This window comes from Centroberyx gerrardi, chromosome 8, assembly GCF_048128805.1.
Source record: "Centroberyx gerrardi isolate f3 chromosome 8, fCenGer3.hap1.cur.20231027, whole genome shotgun sequence".
NCBI classification, from domain to species: Eukaryota; Metazoa; Chordata; class Actinopteri; order Beryciformes; family Berycidae; genus Centroberyx; species Centroberyx gerrardi.
The window spans coordinates 20,003,492-20,030,312 of record NC_136004.1 but is presented as its reverse complement, the minus strand read 5'-3'; the positions used below and the strand labels follow the sequence as shown (position 1 = coordinate 20,030,312).

General features: G+C 44.6%; 1 protein-coding gene across 1 annotated transcript in view; it reads left to right on the top strand.

The window, feature by feature from the left end:
• Positions 1–26,821, top strand: part of sema6a (sema domain, transmembrane domain (TM), and cytoplasmic domain, (semaphorin) 6A) — a 103,056-nt gene that overhangs the window by 57,379 nt on the left and 18,856 nt on the right. Inside the window, exons 6-17 of the mRNA XM_078285077.1 lie at positions 46–147; positions 7,554–7,644; positions 9,133–9,252; positions 9,793–9,881; positions 12,132–12,349; positions 14,228–14,359; positions 16,550–16,705; positions 19,435–19,608; positions 21,490–21,630; positions 21,760–21,837; positions 25,600–25,658; positions 26,624–26,644. Coding sequence (XP_078141203.1) covers positions 46–147; positions 7,554–7,644; positions 9,133–9,252; positions 9,793–9,881; positions 12,132–12,349; positions 14,228–14,359; positions 16,550–16,705; positions 19,435–19,608; positions 21,490–21,630; positions 21,760–21,837; positions 25,600–25,658; positions 26,624–26,644 — 1,381 coding nt within the window. The remainder of the gene's footprint in view (positions 1–45; positions 148–7,553; positions 7,645–9,132; positions 9,253–9,792; positions 9,882–12,131; positions 12,350–14,227; positions 14,360–16,549; positions 16,706–19,434; positions 19,609–21,489; positions 21,631–21,759; positions 21,838–25,599; positions 25,659–26,623; positions 26,645–26,821) is intronic.

Genomic DNA, 26,821 nt, shown 5'->3' with positions numbered 1-26,821 from the left:
TCTTTTTTTTCTCTTCCTTTCTCCCCCTCCCTGTGCTCCCCGAAGGATGAGTGTCACAATTTCATCAAAGTCCTCCTGCAGCAAAATGATGACACTTTGTTTGTGTGTGGAACAAATGCTTTCAACCCCTCCTGCCGAACCTACAAGGTACGGACACACACATGCACGCGCGCGCACACACACACACACACACACGTACACACCTCTTTGGTGCTCTTTGCACTTGCTTTGACCTCACATGACGGGAATTTGCTAAACATACTATACACATGCTGTCTCGTAAATTCTCTGTCTTCCTTTCTTTTGTTTCTCTCTCTCTCTCTCTCTCTCTCTCTCTCTCTCTCACACACACACACACACACACACACACACACAGTGATATTTTTCACATGTAACCCCAACCATGTGGGAGTTGAGAGGGGTGAGGTGTGGAGCGATGGACATAGATGGATGACTTTCACAACTCTGCAGGCCCTCCTCCTATGTCTCTATCTCCAGGTGTACACTGACACGCTTGATTTAGAAGCAGGGAAACCTAACTACCTACCTACACACAGTCACGCACACACACACACACACACACACACACACACACACACACACTGAAAGGCAGGCAAAGGTACAGTCCTGAAATCCGATTCAGCCTTCCCCCTTAACCTAAGTAGAAGCCCGCCTTGCCTTACACACTCTGGCATGTCTGGAATAGCCTCAAGATGCCTTTAGGGAAAACAAATCCACCTTATGAAGATGTGTTGCACTGACCTTGGGTTAAGAATGACAGGCAGATAGACGAAAAGATAGACGCGGAGAAAAGATAGACATTGAGAGAAAGACATGCGGGCAAGCAGATGGACAAATAGACAAAGAAACATACAGACAAATAAAAAACATTTTTTTGCCTACATTGGCAGGAAGGCAGACAGATTGAAAGGCATACAGGCAGGCAGATAGACAGACAGATAGACAGAAATGTGGGCAGGGAGGCAGGAACACAAAGACTGGCAGACTAGCAGACAAACAGGCAGGCAGGCAGAAAGACAAAGATAAAAAGCAGGCAGGCTATGCTCAAACTGCAGCTGAAAGTGTCCCAATTTTGATTTTTTTCCCCCTCATTGTGACACACATTTGATGTTGTGCAAAGAACAAAAAGCAGCATGGAGTCATTCATTCTTTCAGTTCCAATCTGGACCATGGATAATGTGGTACAAAATCGGATCCTGAAGCCTGCAACCTACGTGCGACCCACATTGTATTTGAACGCTCAAATTGGAATTCGTCAGCGTTGCTATGACAATAAGTAAATCGAACATCATTGACCTGAGACAACAGTCATACTTTTGACGCCATGGCAGCTTGGCTGAGCTAGCGTTAGCATGAAGGACGAGACACAACAATGAAAAGAAAGCAAAATAGCAGACTTGGTATTTGGGGAGACGCCTCAATTACGTCAGAACTCGAAGACGCATACTGTAACTGAAATGTGTTTGTAGTGTGAGAGACAAGAAAGAAAGATGGAGGAAGAAACAGTCACACACACATATAGACACACAGACGAGGCTCTGTCCTGAAGGCTGTTACTGTTTGACGTGTTCGGATGTGGCGTGCTGGACACAGGACACTGAGATGTTATCTAGGTGGCCTGTTAGGAAAACTCCTCTGCTTTGGATCACTAGGTCTGTTTACCAGAAAAACAAGACATCTCCGCTCCGCTGGCTTTTTGGTTCAGCACGCTAAGCACACAGAGTGGATGTGTTTCAAGTCGGCTAGGCCTCCTGGAGAGAAAGTGGAATTTATGTCTCTGCATTTATCAGGCTTGGTTAGCTTTTACGGCTCCTCCGGTTATGGTTTTTAGGCTTTTTGTTTTACCTGTTACTGTGTCGATGTTGTCTGTGGTTCGCTGCTAGACTCTGTGACATGGGGGAGAGTTTAGGTTAATGAGCGGAGGTGCTGTGAAAGTAGTATGGTTAGGTAAAATTACCACACAAACACATACAGATACTGTATGCTTGCCTGTGTCTAAAATTGCTGTTGATGAAGGATTTTTGCAATTTAGTCAACAAAGACTTTGACAAGTAAATATACTTAAAATATAGTTCCTGGCTATTTATATCGACACTATAGTATGGTCTTGTGATGTTTTGTATTTCCCCTACCTGACCAAATTCAATGTTGCTGACATTTTTACAAAAAAAAAAGAAAAATACGAAAATGTTTAAATGTTGCAGATGTAATCTATACTAAAAGACAGCTGCTATTTTTTTTAATATATTCTAAGGTTGAACTGAATTGAGACATTTTCATTCGACTAAATGACTAAAATCTGACCAAAATTCAAAGGCTTTTTTCATCCAAAGACTAAGACTATGACTAAATTTAAAAAAACACACAAACAAACATGGAAATGCACAAGTACATGTAGAAACACATGCACAAATGTGGAAAAACACATGCAGACATACAAACACACACACACACACACACACACACAAATGTGCAAACTCACAAACATGCACACACATACACACAAATCATCAGAAAGACACGCACAAACACACACACACACTTGCTGTGCTGCTGGCAAGCTGGCAGACTCTCTGGGCAGATACCAGGCCTTTGATGGCCCGCTGGGCTCATCCGCACTGCTTGGTGGAAAGGGTGTGTGTGTGCATGTGTGTGTTTGTGTGTGTGTGTGTGTATGTGTATTTGTGGTTAGATCCACCTTGGCCACAGTTTGCCTCTCCATCTCCCCAGTGTGACAGCGCTGAAAAGAGCTTCTGTTTCGGGGCCAGCCTCATCCCACATTAATCAACAACGCTGCGAGGGAGGGTGGGGGGGGGGAGGAGGGATCATGGAGGGATGGAGGGGTAGGAGGAGAGGTGGAGAGGGGAGAGAGAGGGGGCAGGGAGGGCTAAACAAATGGTCCTGCCCAAGCCAGCGAGACCCCATGCCCTCTTTTCTACCACCTTCTTTTTTCATCTGTGTTCTTTCCTGCCTTGTTACCGCTCCATTTTTCACCGCTATTCCCTTTCTTGTTCTGATTTGTTTTTTTGTTTTTTTACCATTCTATCTCTTTTCTGTCTTCATTACCTTCTCCCCCTTCTCCTCCCATTCAGCCTCTACTCCTCCATCCTCCTCCCTTCCCCTGGAGTCCATCTGTAGCGCGACCTTGTGTTGGTAGTGCCAGCTCTTGTGTACACAAACACACACGCACACAGACAAAAACTACAGACAGACACCTTGTCAGCCGTGGCGCAGGCCTCTCCCTCGGCTCCTCACAAAAACACAACTCCCTCTGTCCTTCCACTCATCCTCCCTTGCTCCCTCCCTCCTGCCCTCCTCCCCCTCTCCTCTTTTCCTGCCAACCTTAATTCCTCTCTCTCCCTCCATTGCTCCCACCATCTTTCCCTCTATTGCTTTCTCCCTCTGTCACTCCCTTGCTGTGCTGTAATAAAAAACGCCCTATCCAGCTGGGCTGATATATGGCTGGTGTCGATTACATCACCTGTTGCCGGGCGGAGCAGGGGGATCAGCGGGGAGTCTGGGGGCGGAGCTTGGAGGCAGCGGGTCCCAGGTGATGCTGGGTAACGGTTGACTGAACTGCATGGGGAAAAGCTCTGTTTTGGCAATCCCTGCACAGTCTTTGCAATTGAAATGTGTTTAGTGCGTCAACAAGGTTAAAATACATCAACACCAATGCAAGCACAAGCACACACAAATGTATAATAGAGCCTCACTATTCTACAACATTTGGGTGATGCTGTTTGATCCATATAATGTACATCGGATGGAATGCACAGAATTAATAGAATTTACTGTCACATTGCTGCATTTTTACTCATCATCTTGTTTAATAGGTCAGTCAATTTAGAAGTCTGAGGTTCAGATAAATGGGGTTCTTGTGTAGGTTAAAAATACATATTTCTCCCTACAGTTGCAGAGCCATCAGTTTCTGCCCCAGTGTATAAGAGCTGGTCAGTGGCAGGGAGGGTTCAGCCTCCCTGGGCTCAGAAACAGGTTGCAGAGAAATGGGCCATGACTATTACTCTCCCAGGGAGAAGTGTCCCCGTTTGGTTTACACTGCGCCTTCTGGCCCAGGTGTGAACTTGTGCCCTGGATGGATACAGAAGGGGATGCTGGTGGAAATACGGGTTGACTTCAAAGAAATATGTTGGAAACTCAACCCAGCTGGAGGTCAGCGTTGTGGAAGATTTATTCATGCGCCGATATAGAAAAAAAAAGTTAATAGTGAATGAAATATGAATGCTGTTATCTTTGCCTATTCTTCGAGCTAGCGGTTGTTGGATTATACTGTATATATACTTGAATGGGGTTTCCTAAGTATTTTAAGACTAACTTCAAAATGGTCTTGGTGGCATATTATTTTTCTATATTTATGCAATTTTTTACTCATTTTTTTCCTTTTTCTCCTTTATAACGATTAATCTCTGTCAGTGGCTGCCCTCTGTGACACCAATCCATTAGGACAAAATCATAAACCAGGAAAATCGTTGACCTTATCACTAGATGATTTTGGGAAGGCCGTTCTCGATGTTGTTGAATGTATTCAGAAATAGCACATAGCTAAAGCACATAATATGCTTTTTACCAGCTATCCATATTCCAGGTAAAAAAAAAAAAGCGCATAATATTTCAAGGAAACAGTTTCAAGCATACAGTTAATAATTGGGACGCTGGCTCAGTTTACCCTGGGTTTGTCCTCACTAAGATTTCAAAAATCCCACAGCTATGATAAATATGGTTCATAAAAGAGTAGTCATAAAAATAACACAGACGGAGAAGCAGAACGTGTCCCTCACCCTGTGTACTGAAGCTGATGCTGAACCAATTATAATGCTCCTGATGGGCATGTTTTGGATGGCTTTACTTTCTGTTTGTCTAATTAATTAGCATATAGCCTATGGAAAGCACCAGTGAGCTGTTGTAGTAATTAATTCATCTAGATACACTACACCCCAAGCCAAGGTTACTGTACATTCATCTGCGAAGCTAGATCCCTACAGTGCAGTCTGTTGTTCAGGCAGCGCTGAGTAGGTGTGACAACAGCACTGTTGCCTTCCCATTACTTTGAATTGTTTGTGTTTCTACAAAGCTGAAGCTCCTTTCTCTTGTTGCTGTGTTTCTCAGCTACTGGAGCTGACAGCATAATAGGGTTTGCCTGGTAAACAATGTTAAAAAAAAAAAAAAAATCCATTCAGCCGTTCAAACATCAAACTTCTTTATGTTAATGCTTAAAAATGTTATGGTTCAATATGGCAGTTTTATGGATTACTGTTGCCTTGCTTTAAATATTGGATATTGCTTGGGACAAGGCTAACAACATGAAAGCGAGTGTTTATATGTGTGTGTGTGTGTGTAGCTGTCTGTTGTTACTCTGTGCATGCCAGTTTGACAGGAGATTGGACTCATATATCTGTGGCTGGCCCAGGAGTCTCTTCCTCCCATTCAAACAGCAGGAATAGATCACTGACAGCCAGCCAACCCACTAGACAGAGGTCACTGCCTCGGTGAAATGAACAGGGGAGATGGAGGTGGAAGGGATGGAGGGGGCTGCTGTAGCGTGAGAGATATGAATGTGTGTAGGTAGTGTGTTTGTGGTATGTCAGAGAGAGACGCAGTGCGTGCCGCTTGTTAGGTAGAAGCTGACACAGAAGCTGCTGACGTTTCAAGCTAAACTGAGAAACACACCCAGCCTCCTGCGTATTAACTCCGATTCAGTACATGTACCTGACCTTCGGCTACTCACACCCCTTATCATTAACTCGGCCGGACCTATAATTACACGTTCCCCCGTCTATTAACGCTATATATCTTTAAAACGGCCTGCGTCCATACATTATTCTCCTATCATTTCTGAAGAAACAGACAGAATGGGAGATCGAGAAATACCCAGCTGCTGGTGGTTCTCCGTCCGTTATAAAAGGTCACTTGTAATTTTCGCTGCCAGATCAGCCTCAACAATTTCTCTGGCAGGCTTTTCCAGCGTTGCGCCGGAGTGTGTGTGACCTTTTTAGTGGGCAGATGATAACCGTTTCCGCCGAGACAGGAATAGAAAACAAAATGACCTGTTTAGAGACCAGAAAGGGCGGCGTAAGCACTTTACTGTCTTGGCAAGCTACACTCCTCTTTGTCGAGAGAGAGAGAGTGAGAGAGGGAGAGAGAGAGAGAAAGACAGAGTAAGAGAGAGAGAGAAAGAGACAGAGATAGAGATAGAGAAGAAAAATGACTATGTACTGTGAACTCCGTAGGCATACAACGTGTTCAGTAGTCTCCCTTGACCTCAGCCTCTGGCCAGCGCAGTATAGCTTTTCTTCTCGCTTGTGTGTGTGTTTGTGTGTGTTCCTGGTCTTCAGCCAGGGCGAGAGTGTGCCCTCCGGCCTGCTGAGGAAGACAAGCCTACCCACGGTGGGATGATTGTGACCTTTCACCCACATCTGATCCTCTGCCATGCTCTGCCAGTCTCACTAAAGCCGAACTGGGAACGAAACGAGAAAATCTTGTCTAAATTCCAATTCATAGAGATCATCCCTATCCCACTCAACCCTGTAGAGGAAACCAGTTTTTCTTAAACAATGGGCAAGGCCTCAAAATAGCTCAGGGAACTGGTTCTAGTGAGTCTCTGCATGGCAAGATTAGTAACATGTTTTAATAAACCGCAGTCCTAAGGCAAGACCACTCAGTTTAGGTAGTGGATTTCAAATTGTATTTTTCCTGCAACACCTGCTCAGGGAACGGCTGCTAGCCCAAGGAATAGCTCTTAGCACCGGCAATGCAAAGTTGTGTCTACAAAACATGAACTTAAGGACTATTATCTGCTATTTAAAACCTACTGTGGCTTGGTGAAAATTTCTCACGTTCCCTGCTCAGGGCCCTGTGCTCGCCCAGTTTTCTCTACCCATTTATTCATAGTAAAAACACTGACTTTCGAAAGCAGGACAGGGGAAAGCACCACGGTAAATAGGCTAAAGATCTGTCCTGAGGGTTGTTAAAGCTCGCCTTTAACACCGGTACAGTTGAATGATAAAGGACGGCAGAGGCAAGCAAGCCACATCCACCCTTAGTGTACAACATGCTGCTGTGGAAAATGTCTGTTTTTTTGCGCTGTCCCTCAGTGACAGTTTCCCACATACTCCCAAATGTGCTGCTTTTAAGCTCTCAGTAGGACACCAGAGAGGCATCCACAGGGTATTGGGATAGATCAAGTTTGGATGGACACATTCCTGGGTTGGGTACCATAGCTTTTTTGGGAGTATTTCCGTCTGACTCCCCTCCATTCCTCTCCTCTAAAACAGTGCTTTTGAGCAATGCATTCAGCATCATCTCCTGCAATACTTATTAGCAATTAACAGCTAATGTCAATAAGTTTGACATTTGAGTTTATTCTTTCCCACTTTCCACTCTCCAGCATCCCCTATTCCAATTGGGAAGAAAAATGTCCTTCCTTGGTTGCATTTTCTTCCAGTGTGCCATTTTATTAAAAAAAAGAACAAACAAACAAACACTTTGTTGACCTTTCATCTCATCTGTGACCCTAGATGGACACCCTGGAGGCTCTGGGAGAGGAGATCAGTGGGATGGCGCGCTGCCCGTATGATGCCAAGCACGCCAACGTCGCCCTCTTCGCTGGTAAGATTAAACTGATCTATGTTACAGCTCTTTGTGCTGTGTATGTCAAATCCATAATCTGCATTTTTACATATTTTTCTGTGTTAAAATATTCTACCTTCATTGTGATTTTGGATTTTCTTTGTCTCCTGTCACATGGTTGAACATGAGAGAAAGTTAAAGTGACAGGAACTTTTTACAAGTTGCCATTTGCGATGCTACTGGATCATTGAATGCCATGAGGCAGAAACATTAATCCTGATTTTCTCCTATCTGCAGTTATTAAACATTGGAACATGTTTGAGCTAGATGGGAAAGTTGAGTCTATTTGAGCATGGGGATTAGTTGCGGTTGTATTTAATATTGTTCTTAATACCCTGCGGGTTATTCTAATGGCAATACTCTGACAGCGTGTCAAGAATAAAAGCCAATCTCTGTTACATGCACTAGAGCAAATCGCTGAACTCTGGGCCACATTTGCTCTACGTCAGGAATTCGCTGCTTGTTAGAGCTCTTTGGAAACGCATCAAGATTATATTGTGGTAACAGGCGGAAAAAATAGATTCTTCTCTCTCTCTCTCTTTCTCTCTCTGCGTTTCTCTTTGTCTCTCTCACACCACCCTCTTTGTCTCGCTTTCCCTTCTCTAAAATGCATAAGATTAAAAATAAATCACAAATGGATGGAACCCGAATGAGTCAGCTTTCCGTTGGCGGGGTGCGATTCTTCTGATGCAACCAAGCCGCAGGCTGCTAAAGACATTCAGTCCCCATTCATATTTGCTGCGAACCGATTTATGGGAGTATGTGCTGTCCCTGTGCGTTTAAAGCTGAGGAGGAGAGTAAACGCCTAGGTTGACCAGTTAATGCGTAGCAGAGCTGCTTGGACCGAGTTGGAAGCACTGAGTAATCAAGAGGGTTCCTCTGACTGCTATCCTTTCAATTATGTAGTTTGAGTTTCCACTGTGGTTATAGCCAAGGCAGGCTGAGGTCATGCTGGTGGTGTATAGTGTTCGCGTCCCGTGTGTGTAGCATGTGTGTACGTGCGCGCGCGTGTGTGACTGTGGGTTCTGTGGGGCTCCAGGACTGTGTGTGTGTGTGAGCGTGCGAGTGCATGACTGTGCTGTCGGTTTGTGCTCGCGTGTAGGACTGTGTTTATGCGAGTGAGCAATCACCAATGTGCTACATGCTTAAGTGTGTGTACAGTCTGTTTGTTGTCCATCAGAGAGTCTGTTCTGTTTGTGTGCTTCATCCATTTTCCAGGTCTGGGCCGTCTGAATCATGTTTGTTGTATCCAGCCACCGAGAACAGGAATCTCTGAGTGGCTTTGTGTGTTCCACTCTTGATCACTGCACTTGACTTAACTTCTCTCTCTCCACTTTCCCCTTTCTCTCCCTATTTGGCACTCTGTTTCTCTCTGTCTCTCTCCATTCTTCTCCCTCCAACTCTCCCCCTCTCCGTCTCCATCGTTCCTCCTTTATTCCTCCTTCCGTCTCTCTCTTCCCTTTCCAGATGGCAAGCTGTACTCGGCCACCGTAACAGACTTCCTAGCGATCGATGCAGTCATCTATCGTAGCCTAGGAGACAGCCCGACTCTGCGCACTGTCAAACATGACTCCAAATGGCTGAAAGGTGAGCGCAGGACACACAAACAAAGTCCTGATGGTTGGAAAGCACAAGGCAGAGTGACAAGTTAGACAACAAACCAGGGATTGGACATGCATTCTTGAGCATGTGGTTGTGTATTTGTGATTTATGATTTGTGGTATGTGAGTGTGTGTGTGTGTGTGCGTGGTACAGTATGTGTCAGTGTTTTGTGTATATATGTATGAAGAGCAGGAGCAGTTATGCTAATGCTACACGCTCTATTTGATGCAGTCATTTTGCCAACCTGCCCCAGTACTGTTGATGTAGCCAGGAAATTGCTCTGCCCTGGGGAGTAGCAACCACAAGTCCAGCCTGTCAGAACTCAATAGAGAGATCCCTCATTCCTCGCATGCAAATTGCTTCACTGATATGATGGATGATAGATTGAGGCACTCAAGACTCACAGTTGGTGCCTTTCTGCATAATATGACAGATCTTTCAGCTGTTTACTGTGAAATATGGTGTCAGATCTATTTTGTCATGGCAAAATGTCACATTGTCTTGTATTTTTTTTCTCTCTTTCAGAGCCCTACTTTGTCCAGGCTGTTGATTATGGGGATTTCATCTACTTCTTCTTTCGGGAAATTGCTATGGAGTACAACACAATGGGAAAGGTAAGGCAAAGCCCTTTTCTTCTTCTATTGTTTGAGCTCTAATCAGAGGTGACTTCCTACTCACCGGGAGATTCAGGAAGTGCCTGAGGAAACAAACAGGAAAAGGGTGTATCAAATAACTGGGTGAAGGCTTTCAAGAGCGGTGAAGTGGCCGACCATTTTTCAATAACGGATAAACACCGGACAGGATGCTGGACCAAAAATAGCTTCAAAAATAAAAATGTGTGGATGTCTGGAAATCCATTTTGAAGTCTAAATATACCGCTTGAATTGCACGTCCACATCCGTCCGCCCATGCTTCTGTTTGACCTATGGCCTCTGTGTTTCCCCAGAGGACTTACACTCAAGTGTCTTTGAGAAATGAGACAGAGGGGAAAAGGAAAGGTGGGTTTTGAGAAGAGAACGAGGAACAGTCTTCCCTCCGGTTTTACACCAGAGGGACAGTAACAGACATTTTTCTATTAATCTTCTCATTTCAGTTTTAGACCTGGCCTCGAGAAAGTTTAATTGGATACCAGCTAGAGGGAAATACGTTATGGAAATGAATCATTCAATATGTAGTTTTCTGAATAAATGAAAGGCAGGCAGAGAAACACAGAGAGAGGGGGGGGGGGGGGGGGACAGAGCTGAGGTAACGAGAAACACAGAAATAATGGATTTGCTGCCAGAAATGACAGGCATGTGTTATACACATGAATACAGATCAGGCTTCTCAATCTGAAAGGAATATCAGTGTAATTATGCCTGTGGCGTAGAACTGATGGTTCAGAGAGCAATTTAGGGTTTGGTGAACAATCTCTTCATTATAATTGATTGGCCTTCGTTGACAATGTAAACAGTCATCAGCGCTCTATAGCAGATTAATTATATCTACCGTGGCCGTTTTGTATTTACTTTACTTTGAAGCATTTGACCTACTTATTAATACTAGGCTATTATAATGTTCTGTACCATGCAAATGGATAGAGGACTTAAACAGATCAATGATTCAGATACACAAGCTTAAGTAAATTACCAAGCCTCAGGCAAGATATTTGTTCAGTGATACTGATATGTGTGTGCGTGTGTGTGTGTGTGTGTAGTGATTGTGCCCAGTTAATGTAATATAAAGATAAGGCAGGACTCGGTTATGTTCAGTGAGTTGAAACGTCACAGATGACTGTAATATGTAAAGCTGACATAATTCCACATTCAGCTTGACAAACCGTCACACCTTTCCTGTGTAATACAGTTTCCGTAATCTCACTGCTCCATAATCTCACAATAAACAGGCTCATGTGTGTGTGTGTGTGTGTATGTATGTGTGGGGTGGGTGTGGGTGGGTGTGGGTGCATGTTTTCCTTTGCCTGCATATGTCTGTGTGTGTGTGTGTGTGTGTGCAAACTTTCCTGTGTGCATTAATGTTTGTGTGTGTGTGTGGTGGTGTGGAGGGGGGGTTAGTGGTATATGTGTGGGTGTGTGTGTGTGTGTGTGTGTGTGTGGTTGTTTGTGGGTGTGTGTAGGGATCTGATTTAAATGCATGTTCGGTCACATTCACAGTGTTTACTCTTGGTTGCGATTTCAGGTCAGGGTTAGATTTATTGCTGTAAGTACAGTGTGACAACGACTAATTACAATACTGACTACATGATCTTACTGCAGAGTTGTAATTACAGCGCCGGCTCCTATTGAAGCTGTATATTTTAGATTTTTGGTTGCCAGGTGCTGACTCTTTAGCAGCATTTCAAACACACCAATTTTCTCTCCTATGTCTTTAATTTTCTATAAACTGGTGAAACCTTGGATTATCCCTCACCACCTATGACACTCGCTGGTGTCTCCCGCAGATTTCATCGCTCGCATGGCCAAGCAGGCCATGAAATACAGGGGAATAACATTTGTAACAGTGTGTTCTGCAGGGAATCAAACCTTAATGTTTGCAATCCATATAAAGAAATGCAAAGCACACAATAAAAGATGCAGAGCTGATATGTGTGTGTGGTAAATTCTTTTCCCTATATAGGAAATGAAATATACCTGTTTCCTTGTAAATGTGCAGTGTGAATACAGTATATAATTGATACTGTTAGTGTGGGGTGATTTGGTTTATTTTATGGGGATGCTTTTACTATTTTGCATCACCAGTTGTGTTAAACGAAATGTACAGTTGGTACAGAAGGGATCGGGATAGGAGATGCGACATTAGGTGAAAGCAAACAATGAAAACTATTCAAATGTGACCTTTCACCTGTGTGTGTGTGTGTTGGTCAGGTGGTGTTTCCGCGGGTGGCCAGGGTGTGTAAGAACGACCGCGGCGGCTCGCAGCGCGTCCTGGAGAAACAGTGGACCTCCTTCCTCAAGTCTCGCCTCAACTGCTCCATCCCCGGCGACTCCCACTTCTACTTCAACATCCTGCAGGCCGTGACGGATGTCATTCACATCAACGGGCGGGACGTGGTGATGGCGACCTTCTCCACGCCCTACAACAGGTACGCTGAAGAAACAAGAAATGGATGAATGAATGAAATATTGAATAAGCCACGCATAGACCATAGTCGATTTTTAGAGGTTTGAGGTGAGGGACAGATGGATGATTACTGAATTAACAAATCATGAAGTTCTTTTTATGAGGTAATTTTATTCATTTAAACTTTGCCCATCTTTTCACCCACCTCAAATGAGTTTATATGCCTCAGTAAATATGTAGCAGTTTCCTTTTATTAACCCAATCATCATCTCAGTGTGAAATACATGTAAAGTGCCCTTAATTCATCAGCGTTATGACAGTTTGACCTTTTTCATGCTGGTAATGTTTGCCCCTACTGTGCCCCTTGAGGACATGTAATTTCTTTGACTACTGGGGCAACACTCCCTTCTGCTGTCAAAACTGTTTTCCTGCCCTTTTGTCATGCAGGTGCATAATCTTATTTTTCCTTTTATCATTCATATTCTGAACTGCTTTCATATTCATAGGCAGGAGGAGTTGCTATCTAAATTGAAAATTACCGCGAAGCTATCGAGCCTGGCTGACACATATTGTAATTTTCCATTTTATGGCTGCTTTTTAGCAGATAAGACAATTGCTTGTGACAATGCAATTGAGCATGGTTAATGGACATTAAAACCCAATGAAGCAGTGCCACTGAAATTTCTATAAGCGCCGGTTTTGATCCCGGCATTAATTTTCCATTTCATAGTCAGGGGGTGAAATTAGAGGGAGCACATTTTGACTGTAAGGCAGCACTCAGGGTTTGTGTCATTTAATCGTCTGGCTGGGTGGCTGCCTGCCTGCCTGACTGACTGACTGACTGACTGGCTTACTGAATAACTTGCTTACCGACTGGCTAGCTTACTATCCATCTGCCTTGTTAGCTGGCTGGCATAAACAGACATATGACTTATGACTCTGTACATATCTAATGTGTCCAATGTAGAGAGTAATTACTGTGATTTAGCAGCCAGGCCAAGAGTTAACAGTTCTCTGACCTTGTCCTCAATAATACTGTCCTTGTGTATGCTGTCTCCCCCATGTCTACATGATGTGTCTAACCCATGATGCAATAGCTAGAAAAGCCAGCCAGCTGAGATAGGGAGGGAGAGAGAGAGAGAGAGAGAGAGAGAGATTCACATTTAAAGAGAGAATGATAGATAATAAACGGTTCCTAGTTTTAATTTCCGTGAGCAGATGGGTGAGAAATAGAGACGTGACTCAGCGATGTGCTATGCATTGATTCCACGCAGACAGAGAGATGGCCAGTGGCTCCACTGCTATTATAACAAGATGGGTGTTTTTCCCCCTCAGATGAATAGCAATAATAAGATCATCTGTTGTCCATATTTTTTGGCCCACAGTGGACTTGTGATGAACTTTGTTGCCTCCAGGCTTTTGGGGAAACCCGTTCTTGAATGGGAGAGCCAGGGAATGTGTCTCCTCACCAGGCCTGACAGTTTGTGCCAAAGATAGGCTGGATCTAAATACCCCATTTAGGCTCTATCTGAACAGGCATAGATAACATGGTTAGAGTAATTTGAATTTTTCCACTTGGAACTCTCAATTTTAAGGGATGGAAGAAATTGCAATGTTTTTAATGATGTCAAATATGTCATGTGAGTTAACGGGGAAATGTGGATAATAAGAGACTTCATATCTCTTCAGTTTTAACAGTGATGATCTGCCTACGCCACAACAAAATGGCAGATTTGACTCCAGCTAAAATGAACAATTGCATGGGGATATAATGCCTCTGAAAGGGGCTTGCGAATGCATTTTTCTGTCTCCCGGTGATAGTCCAGGCCTGGCAAGGTGTTCCTTTGATATGTTCAGTTGAGAGGATTGTTTATGTGTTTTTTTTTCTGTGTCCTGGCAGCATTCCAGGCTCAGCAGTGTGTGCCTACGACATGGCGGAGGTGGCCAACACGTTCACAGGGCGTTTCAAAGAGCAGAAATCCCCAGACTCCACCTGGACGCCTTTTCCTGAAGACAAGGTTCCCAAGCCAAGGTAAAACAGCAGTTAATTAAACAGTACACGCACACACGCACACACACACACACACACACACGCACTCTTTCTCACACACGCAAACACTCAGGCTCTCCACTCTCTCTCACACTCACACAATCACTCTCTCTCTCTCTCTCTCTCTCTCTCTCTCTCTCTTCGTCACGCACACACACCCACCCCCCACCCCACACACACACACTTATGCATATACTCTCTAAAAAAAGATGCGTTGAAATAACACAGGATGTAATTCCACCTGGTCATTGCATACGGATGTGTTGTTAAATATGTGTTAATAGCACTCCATTTTTAACACGTCACATAATTTTTCATCACATCCTTATATTTTAGATAGGGATTTTACATATCCTGTGTTATTTCAGTGCATCACACACCCATGCACACATACACACACATACACACCACCTCTCCTCACAAATGCACCCGTAACCCATTACCTCACCTCCCCCCCACACACACACAACAGCATCAAAGAAGGGCTCAGTATCAACAAATGAAGCATGAGATCATTTTACAGATGGCTGGCTAATTCCACAAATGCACCAGCCTGATCAATCTCCCATCTACTGCTCACTAATTAGCGTGCTAAGAGCTGCTCTCCTCTCCTCCAGAAAAAAAACAGCTTTACTACAAAGATCTGGGCCACGATAATTGTTGGAGTCCTGTGTGTGTGTGTGTGTGTGTGTGTGTTCCCATATGGCTGAGGAGGCGGTTCCTCACCAACAGGGAGCCTGTACTGTACTCTTTGTGCATGCGTGACTGCATGCATTGTGTGAATGGGTGTATATGTGTGTGTGTATGTGAGAGTTTACCCACCTCTCCTGATTAGCATGAAATTACGTGTTTATGTTCAACAAGGTCAGACGTTAATGAGATCGGATATACCCAGCGTTAGTTCTTTGGTTGATGTGATTGATTTCATTTCCATCCTCTGTTGCATTCAAACCTTTTATCTGCAGGCAAACAGACGGAGAGTTGTAACAAAGCCACCCAGGTCTGCCCCAGTAGCAGACTGTTCCTCCATGTGTTACACTCTCATAGTGAATCACTTACAGATTCACGTGTTTAAGAGATGTCTGTCTCCGCTCCGCTCCGCTCTCCCTGTGTCTGCAGACACGAGTGTAGCTACAGCATAACCAGTTACACTTTGAAAATGTATTATAGCCTTGTCTGTCTCTGCTTCTTTTTTTGTATCCATAATAGACTTGGGGGAAAGCAATTTAACACATTTCTGATATTGAGCAGCACTTGACTGGAACTTACCTGGCAAGGGATTTTATTCCACTTTTGATGTCAGGCAAAACAAATGTACCTTGAGTGGTTCAAAATAACCGTTTTCAAATATGTTTTACTTTTGATTTGGTTGCAAATATAAGATCATAGTTTGTGTTAGCCTTTCATACTCTCTGGCAGGATTGCATGCTTTTATTTTCTCTTCTTTCTCTTGATATAGAAATTATTCCGATTCTGACATTGAGAAGAAAGCCTTAGTCACTCTTTTTCTGTATCAGATTTCCTTTATACTCATACAGATCCCTACAGCCTACAGATCACCATTTTTAATGATTCATGATAGGTTTGGACAGGAAAATAAATATTCATGCCTTGTCTGTACATTTCCATCTATTTTTTAGAGTTCAGTCATTACATGATGACAGTCACAGAAATTATCGGTGGCCAGCTGGCTAGTATTTCTAGGGCCTGGTGCAGGCCATGCGGTGTGGCAGGGTATCAAAGGCCGTGCAGTAAAGCATCTTTACAAGCTCTCAGAGGTGAGATGTCTGCGAAGGGGATCTGCTATCAAAAGCAGCTTCACTTTTACAAGCAGCTCACCAACTCCCTGTAAAAGGATCAGATAGAAAGTCTTACTGCCCTGATTCCAAAGAAAAGAAGACATGTTCCTGTGTACTCTGCTCTGACCAAAGCCTTGGAACGAAAGCTTAGCAATTCAAGTCACTACATTCTCATTGATTTTAAGGAAGCAGAACTTTCCGTTTTCTATTGGAAGTCTGGCCATGAAAAATGTGCATTCCACCTACAATAAATGTAACAATTTCTCCTTTGTCCTTTTTTGTTGCCATTTGCTCTTCTCTCCTCCTCCCCCGCACCATTCTGCATCTCCCACCTCTTCACCTTCCCCTCCTCCTCCTCCTCTCCGCTCCTCAGGCCTGGCTACTGTGCTGGTACTCCGTCCATGGAGAGATACAAGGTGTCCAACGAGTTCCCCGACGACACGCTCAACTTCATCAAGATGCACCCTCTGATGGACGAGGCCGTGCCCTCCATTGCCAACAGGCCCTGGTTCCTCAAGACCATGGTGCGGTAAGTGTCACACAATCAGAAAGTCCGTCATGAGCCGCTTCAGTCCAGGGCGATAACTGAGAGCCAGGACCATTAAGACATACTGGTACCAGCGTGTGACCTATTTTCAGCATAGCAGAGGAAACACTGATCTACATTATTCGATCACGCTCACACAGCGATAGCATACTGACGTGATGAAGACAGGGTTTACTTAGGGTGAGCTATTTGAATTCGCAGTGATGTTAACATTGATAAAGACTTTATGTCGAAATGCATTAGCTAGGTGAAAAATCACTCGGTCTCGTGTGCAACCAGGGATTTCATACTATTTACACTGTTATAAACCCTTTCCAAGGAGATGATTTCAATGAACGTTAGTCTTCTTCACAAATTGCTTGCTTAATTCTTCTGGGGATATATCGACTAGAGGAATACTGGAATAAAAGAGGAGAGTTTTTTTTTCTAGTCTGTGGTTGGCTTTTCTCCAGAGTTTCTGGAGTTGAGCCCATTCCCCAAAGCCAGTGCGCTGTGGCTGTGGTCGTTTGATCATCAAGGTCTGTCTGGCTTTTAGCTACACTACACACTGACAATTTAGCCAGTCTCTGGGGGAATAGGACAGCAGACTGCCATCTCATTGGCAAGGCAAAACTAGCCGACAGTGCATCGGACGGAAGCAAAAAAAAAAATCATCCATTTTTTAATTTGGGCTGGATGGAGCTGGATCATAAACTTGCCAGACCCTTGACTTGCCTCAGCGGTGGTAACATCACTTTAAAGATGAGCTACATAAAGAATTCTTCATGGGTTTTACAAATTATTTGCATAGTATCACATCTCACTGCTATTTTGCCAAGGTCTGACCTACATACTGTGCTGGCTTAGTCAGAATACGAACAGCTTTTACCAAGGTTAGTTCTACAGCTCTCTCTCTCTTCGTTAAGTTAATGCACTATATCACATGACCATATTACGAGTAACACAGCATTTTTATCTTTATATAATCAGGAGTCAGACTGTTTTATTTGATTTGAAATGACAGCGCGCAGGCAGAGCAGAGCCTGGCATGCAGGTCAGAGGCAGTAGTTAAAAGCATTATGTAAGTTCAAAAAAGCATTGGCATTATGACGGCATATGGGGAGAAGGAGAGAGAGCGCGGGGCGTTTTAAGGTATCTATGTCACAGTCTCTATACAGAATATTATTCTTGAGCCAGGGAAGTCAACTGGAAACAAAATCAGTAATAGGGCTTGATCCCCTCCATGGCCTGGAGGGGACATCTCAGAATCCAGCAGGAGCTTTTGTTGCAAATTGGAAAAAGCCTATCTACTCTGTCCTGAGACTTATGCTGTGGCAGAGACCTCAGCTAGCCGGGCACAATCAGCGGAAGGGAGGGAGAGGGCACACTCAAGAATCCCCCTCTCGAGATTCCTATTACTGTGAATGGGGAAACGACAGCGGATGTCTTAGTCCTTGAGATTCTATTACTTCGATGAGGCCAAATCCCATTGACACAGTCCTTGGTGCTCCTGTTATGCTTGAATGGATCAAAACCACATTAGACCTTCAGATTGCTGTTACTGTTGATTGGATAAAACCATTGACACAGAGCATGGTAAGAGATATTCAATGCCATCTTAGAGAAAACAGGGGGAGACAATGGGATAAGAGGATGTGGCCTTGTTATTCTGATGGGCTCATGGTGTGAGCCGCTCACTCGAGTAAGGTTAAATTTACATTCATCACTACTAAAGTGAATCCTCCTTTCACAGTAGCGAATAGTTTGCTTACTTATCTACTTTACTTGTGCTCTATTTCAAGTCTTTTTTACACAGACACTCCAAAAGCCCTTAATGAGGGTAAAAGTGAATTTCCTAGATTTCTGGATAAGCTCTCATCTTTAATCTTTAATTGCCATCTCCTTCAATTAAAAAATCAAGAAAACACGTTTGCATGATACAAACTGATGTGAAGATATGTACCTTTTTGATAACTTGAAGAGGTTATTGGCCCTGGAACTAATTAAGAGATAGATGCCAACATCTGCCAAAGTTCACTCGAAGTTTAGAGACAGGGGAATCAGATGGTAAGAGGAAATAGCCTGAATTTCTTGTATTTCTTGAAATGTGCTCTCTTTCTTCGGTGTATCTTATTCTCCTAGCAACACCGACAGGCACGGTAAGGCGCCAATCCAAAATGCACTCAAAGGCAGCTGTCTAGTTTGCTCACTTGCTTGATTAACTACTTTATAATTTATTTGATTCTACTTGGTACACATTTTCTTTCAGGAGCCACCTGACATGCCTTATGGCAATCCGATTGAGTGTCTAATTAAATAGCAATCAATTAATGAGATTAATAAATTGACTTTTTAATCCCTCCTGCAGTTCCTTATGCTCTTTCAGACATCTGACGTGCATGGTGGAAGGCACACTGGTTGAGTGATTGATTCTGTAATTATTATTCCAAGCATTTAGGGATGGAAATTGTATTTACCTTGGCTAGTGTTTTTTGCTAGTGGTGAGTATTTTTCTGTCAATGCAAAACCCTTCATAAACTGGTATGTGAATGGAGTCTAGTAGAAAGTGTAGTGAGGCGGCACTCAAATAGAGCTGCTGGGTTAGTGCCCAAGATATTTCTGTTCAATCCCTGCTGGTGTCCCTCACCACCATCTGTCGCTCTGTTAGTGGACAAACTGATTAATTGATTGACTGATTGATTTTACTTGGTATTCCTTATCTGTTGTTCCAGGTATCGTCTGACGCGCATCGTGGTGGACAACGCAGCCGGTCCACATAAGAACCAGACCGTCGTCTTCCTGGGATCAGAGAAAGGCATCATTCTCAAGTTCTTGGCCAACATGAACAGCGGCTTCCTCAACGATAGCCTGTTTTTGGAGGAGCTCAATGTCTACAACCCTGACAAGTGTGTAGCTCTGGCAGTGTGTGTGTGTGTGTGTGTGTGTTGGGGGGGGCAGTGTGAGACAAGACAAGAGAGAGAGACAGAAAGAGAGCCAGAGAATGAAAGTGAGAGATGGGGAAACACAGATACTGTAGCTAAAGAGGAAGGAGGGTCAGATATTGTGTGTGTGTGCGTGTGTGCACGTGCGCGTGTGTGTGTGTGTGTGTGTGTGTGAGTGTGTGAGAGTGTGTGAGAGAGAGTTTGCATGTTTCCAACCATCTCCCCCAGCCAGCCAACCCACCATCCCACCAACCCACCAGTCCCATCAGTACCAGTCAGTTCCCCCAACCCCAAGCTATATAGTCAAGCCAGCCAGCCAGATGGCTACTCTATCATTTAAAAGAGTTTTATCAGGTTACACTCTGCCCAACCGCAGCTACTAAATTAAAGACATAGACCCCAGGGCTCTGGATAACGTAGCGCTGTGGTTCCCAACCGCAGCGAAGCCCAGCTCCTCCAAAACCTTGCCTGATTAAAGGAAACACGCACACGTACACACACACACACACTGAGGTCTGTGTTAGTCTTTAGAACCAGCCTGGGATCCCTCGCTAATACATTACACGGCTGTTGGTGCATGTATGGATGCGTGTGTGTGTGTGTGTGTATGTGTGTGTGTTCATGTGTGTTGGATGTGGTGGGGGAGGGAGTCGAGAGTTGTTGTGTATTTGGAACAGGAGTGAATAAGGAAAAATCAGCCGCAGTATGACCCTGCCAAAGCAAATATTTAGATGAGGAGTAATGGATGAGGGGGTACGAATGGGAGTACAAACAGAGGAGGGAGAAAGAACAGAGGTGAAGCCCGTAGAAAAGAGACGGAAAGAAGCAGAGAATACGCGATTGTGTTCGGCAGCACGAAGGAGAAGAGAAGGAAAGCATGGACGTGAGCGGAGGGCTTTCAAGGTTACCACTGTTTGTTATCCAACATGGTGCCGCCATGTGACGAGCTGTGTGGAGGGGATGAAGGGCAGGCCCTGCCCCCCCACCCCCCACCCCCCCACCCCCCCACCCCCACTTCCCTCGCTAGCTGTCCTTCTTGCCTCCTCCCTTCACTTCTCCCCGTCTCCCTCTCTCTCTCTCCCCTTCTCCCTCTTTATGGCAGGGGCCGAGCATTCGCTGGCTGCTGGCCATCTGGCTTTAGCAGCGTACAGTAAGTGACTTTGCCTGCCTGCTTGCCTGCCTGCCTGCCTGTCTACCGGCTGGCTGGATCAGCGAAGGCCCGCTTGCCGTGCATTACCCAGTGTAGATGGACTCTAAGCCCTAATTGAGAGTGTTAATGCGGGGCCAGAGCGCTGCAAAGGGGGAGACTAAATCCCCGGAGCTGGATGGCGGGATGGAGAGACGAGCGGATAGAGGAAGGGATGGAGAGATGCTTGACACGCCCAGAGGGATTAGAGTGTGTGTGCCCATGGGGCTGGGTAGACAAAGAAGAGTAAGGTTGTGCAGCAGGGATGGAGGGATGGAAGAATGGTAGAATGGGGAGATTGAGGGGAGGAGGGGGGGTGGTGTTAGTGTTAGTGGGGTTTACAGTTAAGTGCAGTGTTACTGCTGACTGCTCACAGTGCCCATCTGTCTGTTTATATCTGGTGTATCTATATCATCCCCCTGTCTTTATCTCTCTTTATCTCTCACTCTGTTCCTGACCTCATACTCTCCTCCAGCATTATCTCTCTCCTCCCTGACCTCTTATTTTATGTCTCTATGCCACCTCTTAATCTTCCTCTTTTTCTCTCTTTAGATGAACTCCTCACCACTGTTTCTCTCAGAGTTTGTCCCTAAATAACCAGACAGATGTACAGATGGATGGATGGATTGATTCCCTGTCTCCTTCTCTCCTGTCTTTAGGTGCAGTATAGATGGCGTGGAGGACAAGCGCATCATCAGCATGCAGATAGACAGCAAGAGTCACTCTCTGTGGGTCGCTTTCACCTCCTGTGTGGTCAAGGTGCCGCTGTCTCGCTGCGAAAGGCATGGGAGATGCAAGAAGTGAGTTTGACGTTCATTCATTCACGAACCCCCAAGTGGTTTTGATCACCTCTGATAGGGAAAACACTGTGGCAGTACAGTGTGATGAGAGTGTGTCCATGTGTGTGTGTGTGTGTGTGTGTGGTCCAGGTCCTGTATAGCCTCCAGAGACCCGTACTGTGGTTGGGTGTCAGAGGGAGCCTGCAGAGAGGTGGTCCTCAACGCAAAGTAAGTAGACGTTATAAAACACAATCACAGTGACATTACTTCTATCGTTTTCAAATCTGTGGAATCTAACCAGTTATAAATACCATACATTCTGTTGCTTCTAATATCACAGCCATTGCTGAAGTCCCCCTGTCCTGCATCTAGCCTGCATTAGCGCTGCAGACTTTTCCAAACAATTCCTTTTGAGCTGGCAGCAATAACACAGAAGTTGTACCTGTACAGTGTTAATACAGTGTCAGTATAGCAGAGAGAAGTCATAAAGATGATGTTGATGATTTTGAAATGCCTTTACAAAGTGAAGTGTGAGACATAACTTGTTTTCCATGCAAGTTTTTTATACAGTATCCCATCGTCTTTGTCACGCCTGGTGGCGGTCCTCTCTCGATTTGTCGTGTCTGTGATCTTTCTAATTTTATGGTGTGTAAGTGCAATTTCCTCCAGCTGCAAGGGCTATTGGAAGGATGAATGGAAGGAAAGTGTCGTTTGCCCCAGGCTTGGGGTTGGGTACTTGGGCCGGGGAAAGCTCGATGGTAGCGGTAACTATAATTTGTGGCTATAGTTATGACACACAACCAGATTATGCTTTCTGAACAAACAGCGTACGGAGTTTTGTGGTGGGAAAAAACATTTTACAGATGAAGTCATAACAAAAGGACCAGTGCTCCACTGGCTATTTGACGTTGAATGAATTTGATCTCCCTGCAGGAAAATGATTGGTCTGGCATGCCATTACACGAAAGGCACACACACGCACGCACACACAAAAATGCGCACACAAAAACGCACACACACACTCCATCCTATTATTATTTTGTAAAGCCGAGGCTCTGGACCGTTCTGATTGAGTTTCCACTTTGGAACAGGAGCTGACATAGAGGCATTAAGAGGGCAGATGACCTCACTCCTTTACTGTACAATTTTTCTAAGTGAGTGAGAGGGGGATTAGGCCCGGTAGGATCTGTTAGTTTGTTGCGGACAGAGGGAGGGATGGAGAGGCATTTCGGTGTTAAATAAAAAAGGCTTGCTAATACAAACAGGTCCCTGGAGAGGATTTACATCTCTTCATCTATCTATCTATCTATCTATCTATCTATCTATCTATCTATCTATCTATCTATCTATCCATCTATCTATGTATCTATCTATCTACCTATCTTCATCCCTACCTACATATCTATCCACGTATCTACCGGTCTTTCCTTTTCTATCTTTCCTCTGACATATTCTCTCTTTTGTGTGCTGCCTCCTCCTCCTCCCCCTCTTCTTCCATCTGGTCTTGGCGCTAGCGTGCCAGCCTTCCCATGTGGAGTTATGCCTCTTATATCTACTGCCTATAAACAGCTTGGACACTGGTCCCCTGCAATATGGTCCCCAGTCGCCCCCTGACCATGCATATGATGGCATATGATTGGTTATCATGATTATTATTATGTAAACTAGGGACATAATCGTGTTTCACTGACAATAGACCCTACTTGCAGATTTGCATATGAATAATGATTTGTTTACAGTGGAAGCCATTGTCAAAGTCCCCTACACTGCATCTTCTCTGGATTAGGGGTGAGGTCATCTATATACATATATAGATAGACCAGCTTATTACCTGGTGAAACCCTGATTATATAAGCCTGAGCTAAAGCATTCCCATGTGAACCGAGTCCATGCGTCAAATCTAATCGTCAACTTTCAGGAAACATTATGCATCCTTACTGTATATGCATCTTAAATCCCCGGTCACCCATTCACTTGACTTAATGAATCATTAATGCTATTATGCCTGACCTGCATTTTAGCAACCAAGTCCCCTCTGTATAACCACGCACTTCACATAATGATCACATCTGATGCAAGATAATGTAAAATGTGGCCCTTGGCAGCATCTATTTTAAGTTACGCACAGTACAGTGTGAATCTGATTTAAATATGCATTGCGTGGTTTCACTGGGACCTTAACCCCGAGTTGAACCTACTGTAGCATTACATTCTGACACACTGAACTGCTGTTGGTGTATTGGAGATGCATATATGCCCTCTCTGGGATCTGAACCCTTAGCCGAGGGTTCACACTTACACATGTGCCGTGGAAAGCTTAGACACTTCCTCTGTACTATGGCTGTGACGGAACTCATTGTTAATTCATCTATGGGACCAGTGGGATTTAAAGCCATAACCTCTTAACCTTCGGCTCAACCGATGTAGACTCTCATTGATGCAACATACCACTGTCTTTGCCTCGCCATAACTGCACAGTCTTTAATGTTAATGTGTCTGTGTGAGATCACAGTGGGACTTGACCTCAAGGTTGCAAGTCTTCTGATCTTGCCAAAGAAGCCAAACAGCATTCTGCGGTGGGCTGGGTGGAGTGGGGGTGAGGTGAGGGGGGTCCCGTGTTGAAATCCATTAGATTCCAAGAGTGTTTGGATGCCATTTGTGCTTAGACAGGTTTAATTGTGCAACTCTGCGTCTGCTTTGCGATTATGCCGGTGTATGATAGGCAAATCAGATAAGCAGATTAAACATACTGGAGAGAGGATGCTGCTGCTGCTGCTGTTGTTTTTGTTGTTGGGTTATTCCAGTTGCTTTTCAAGGGAATTTGGTTATCAACAGGGTAAAATGTACTGTCTCCAGTTAAGGTTCTATTAGACATGGGAAAAGATTAATGGTAAATGGAGGCATGTAAATTTCCATCTCCACTGAATATATGTTAAGTTGTGTTTGACTTTTTTTTTATTTTTCACAGAATATCTGAAATGCCAGATCCAATCTATTTCAAGTACATTTTCCTCTCCAGTGCTATTGTACATGTCCTCGTCTTTTGTCTTTTTTTTTTTCCCCTGGTTTTATCGGGTCCATGCTTTCAACTCTGATCAGGGGATAAGGGGATAAGGGGTGGGTGGTGTGGTTCTGGAAAATGATTCCCCTCCTTCATGCTATCATTGTGAGCAGTGGAGGGTGAGGAAGATGAGAGGTGGGTGGAGGAGGAGGAAGAGAAGGAGGAATGAGGGTGGGGGGAGGGGAGGGGAGGGGAGGAGGGAGACTGTGAAAAGCTGTCATGCGTGACTGTGATCCTGGTTGACAGTTGGTCCGCTCTGTTTCACAGATCTCCTTACTGCCTGCTTGGTGGTCTTTCAGGAAAAAAACAGGTCTCAGTGCAGCTTGCCTCGGAAAATAACATCTCTTAACCTCTCTCTCTCTCTCTCTCTCTCTCTCTCTCTCTCTCTCCCTCTCCCTCTCCCTCTCTCTCTGTCATATGATGGCCCTCAAGCATGGTTACCCCTCACTGGCCTGGTCCTGGGCCATGTGATTGAGACTACAGCCTCATATCTCTACTGAACCTAGCTGATGTCAGATACTGGGAAATAGGAGAGAGGATTGTTCAAAGTTTTTTGGGGGAAAAAACAAAAACAAGTTTTTTGTACATTTCTGCTGTTTTAGACATTTTGCATATGCTAAGAACATTTTATTGCAGTAAAATCATAAGTAATTCTGTTTATATCGACCCCTCTGGCAATCAGTCCTGTGCCAGCTATGGCTTTACTCGCCTGTCCGGCATTCTTTGTAACATTTTCGGCCTCCAGGGTGCTTGCTAGGTATCGTTTGATTTTGTTCCAGTATTGGGTTTCCTGTAGCCTAGCCTGTGAGCAACCGTAGGCTACTTTGTGTTTGGTGGTTTCTATAGCTTTGTTACTTTGTTAGGTGTGGTGCGCCTGCATGGCATGGCCTGTTTTCAGCTGCTGACCATGATGTCTCTGTTCCCTGCAGATCAGCCTTTGAGCAGGACGTGGAGCATGGCAACACAGATGGCCTGGGAGACTGCCAAAGTAAGCAGGCCCTCTTCACTCCATCTTTCCCTCTCTCTTCTATGCTCTTTCTCCCCCTATTCCTCTCTTCTCTGTTAACTCCCTGTCCCTCTTCCCTCGGCCCTCCGTTCCCATCTTCGCTGCTGTCACCTTTTTCTCCCCGTCTGTTCCGCCCTCACAATCCTCCCTTTCAGCTTCTTCCATCCATCTGTCCCTTTCGGCTCTCACCCTCTTCCCTCCTTCCCCGCTGTTCCTCTGGTCCCCCGGCCTTGATGGGGCTCAATAGAGTGTTGTGTCCCATAGGGCAAGGGCTGGGTTCCTTCTGCAAAGTACCAGGACAGCACAACACAAACATTCAGCACCACACAGGGAAAGGATTTGACTCACAAGCTGTCATAGAGCTTATTCTGAAACACAACACAAGGCACACAAGGCCCTCAACCCCAGCCTTCAGCTCAATCCAGGCCTCTTGAAAGGCCTCTTGTACTCTACGCCATACAGCAACACAGAGACTGGCACATATGGAGAATGTGTATTTGATTCATTCATGTCCAAACTGAATCAAATATGTGTATGTGTGTCTGTGTATCTGTATGGGCAACTGTTTTCCATTTGTCAGATGTGATACTCTCTTGACACGCAGCTGAGCTGCTTGGGATGCAAGAGAGACGTCAGAGAAATCTGACATTAAATCACTCATCTTAGTTCATTTCATCTCAATTTAGTCTATTTACTCAGAAATGAGGGCGATGCATATTCCCTTCAGTTTCATCAGTACATTTAGTCAAGGGAAGCCGTAGCATCGGACCTTCATTAGCCGTAGAAGCCGTATAGATCACCTCTGATTAGGAGTTAGGGAGCATATTGAGCAGCGAGTCGATTTTGAATTACTTTAAAAGTCATGGCTTTTGATCATGTTAAAGCATAGGCCTTCTCCACCTCTGCAAGCAATAACGCATTTTTCCCTTATTTTTTCCTTCTTCCAGATACCTTTGTGGCTCTGAACGGTAAGTATCCCACATGCTGTATAGGTAATCAAATAAAAGACAGCAGAACTGCATTTCATCTCCCCTGACTCTTTAACTCCAGACCCACCCCTTCATCCAATCAATCAATCATTCCCTCTCAGGGAAATGAAAACTCCGCCTACATGTATAACGAGAGGTTATTAATGACTCACGGTT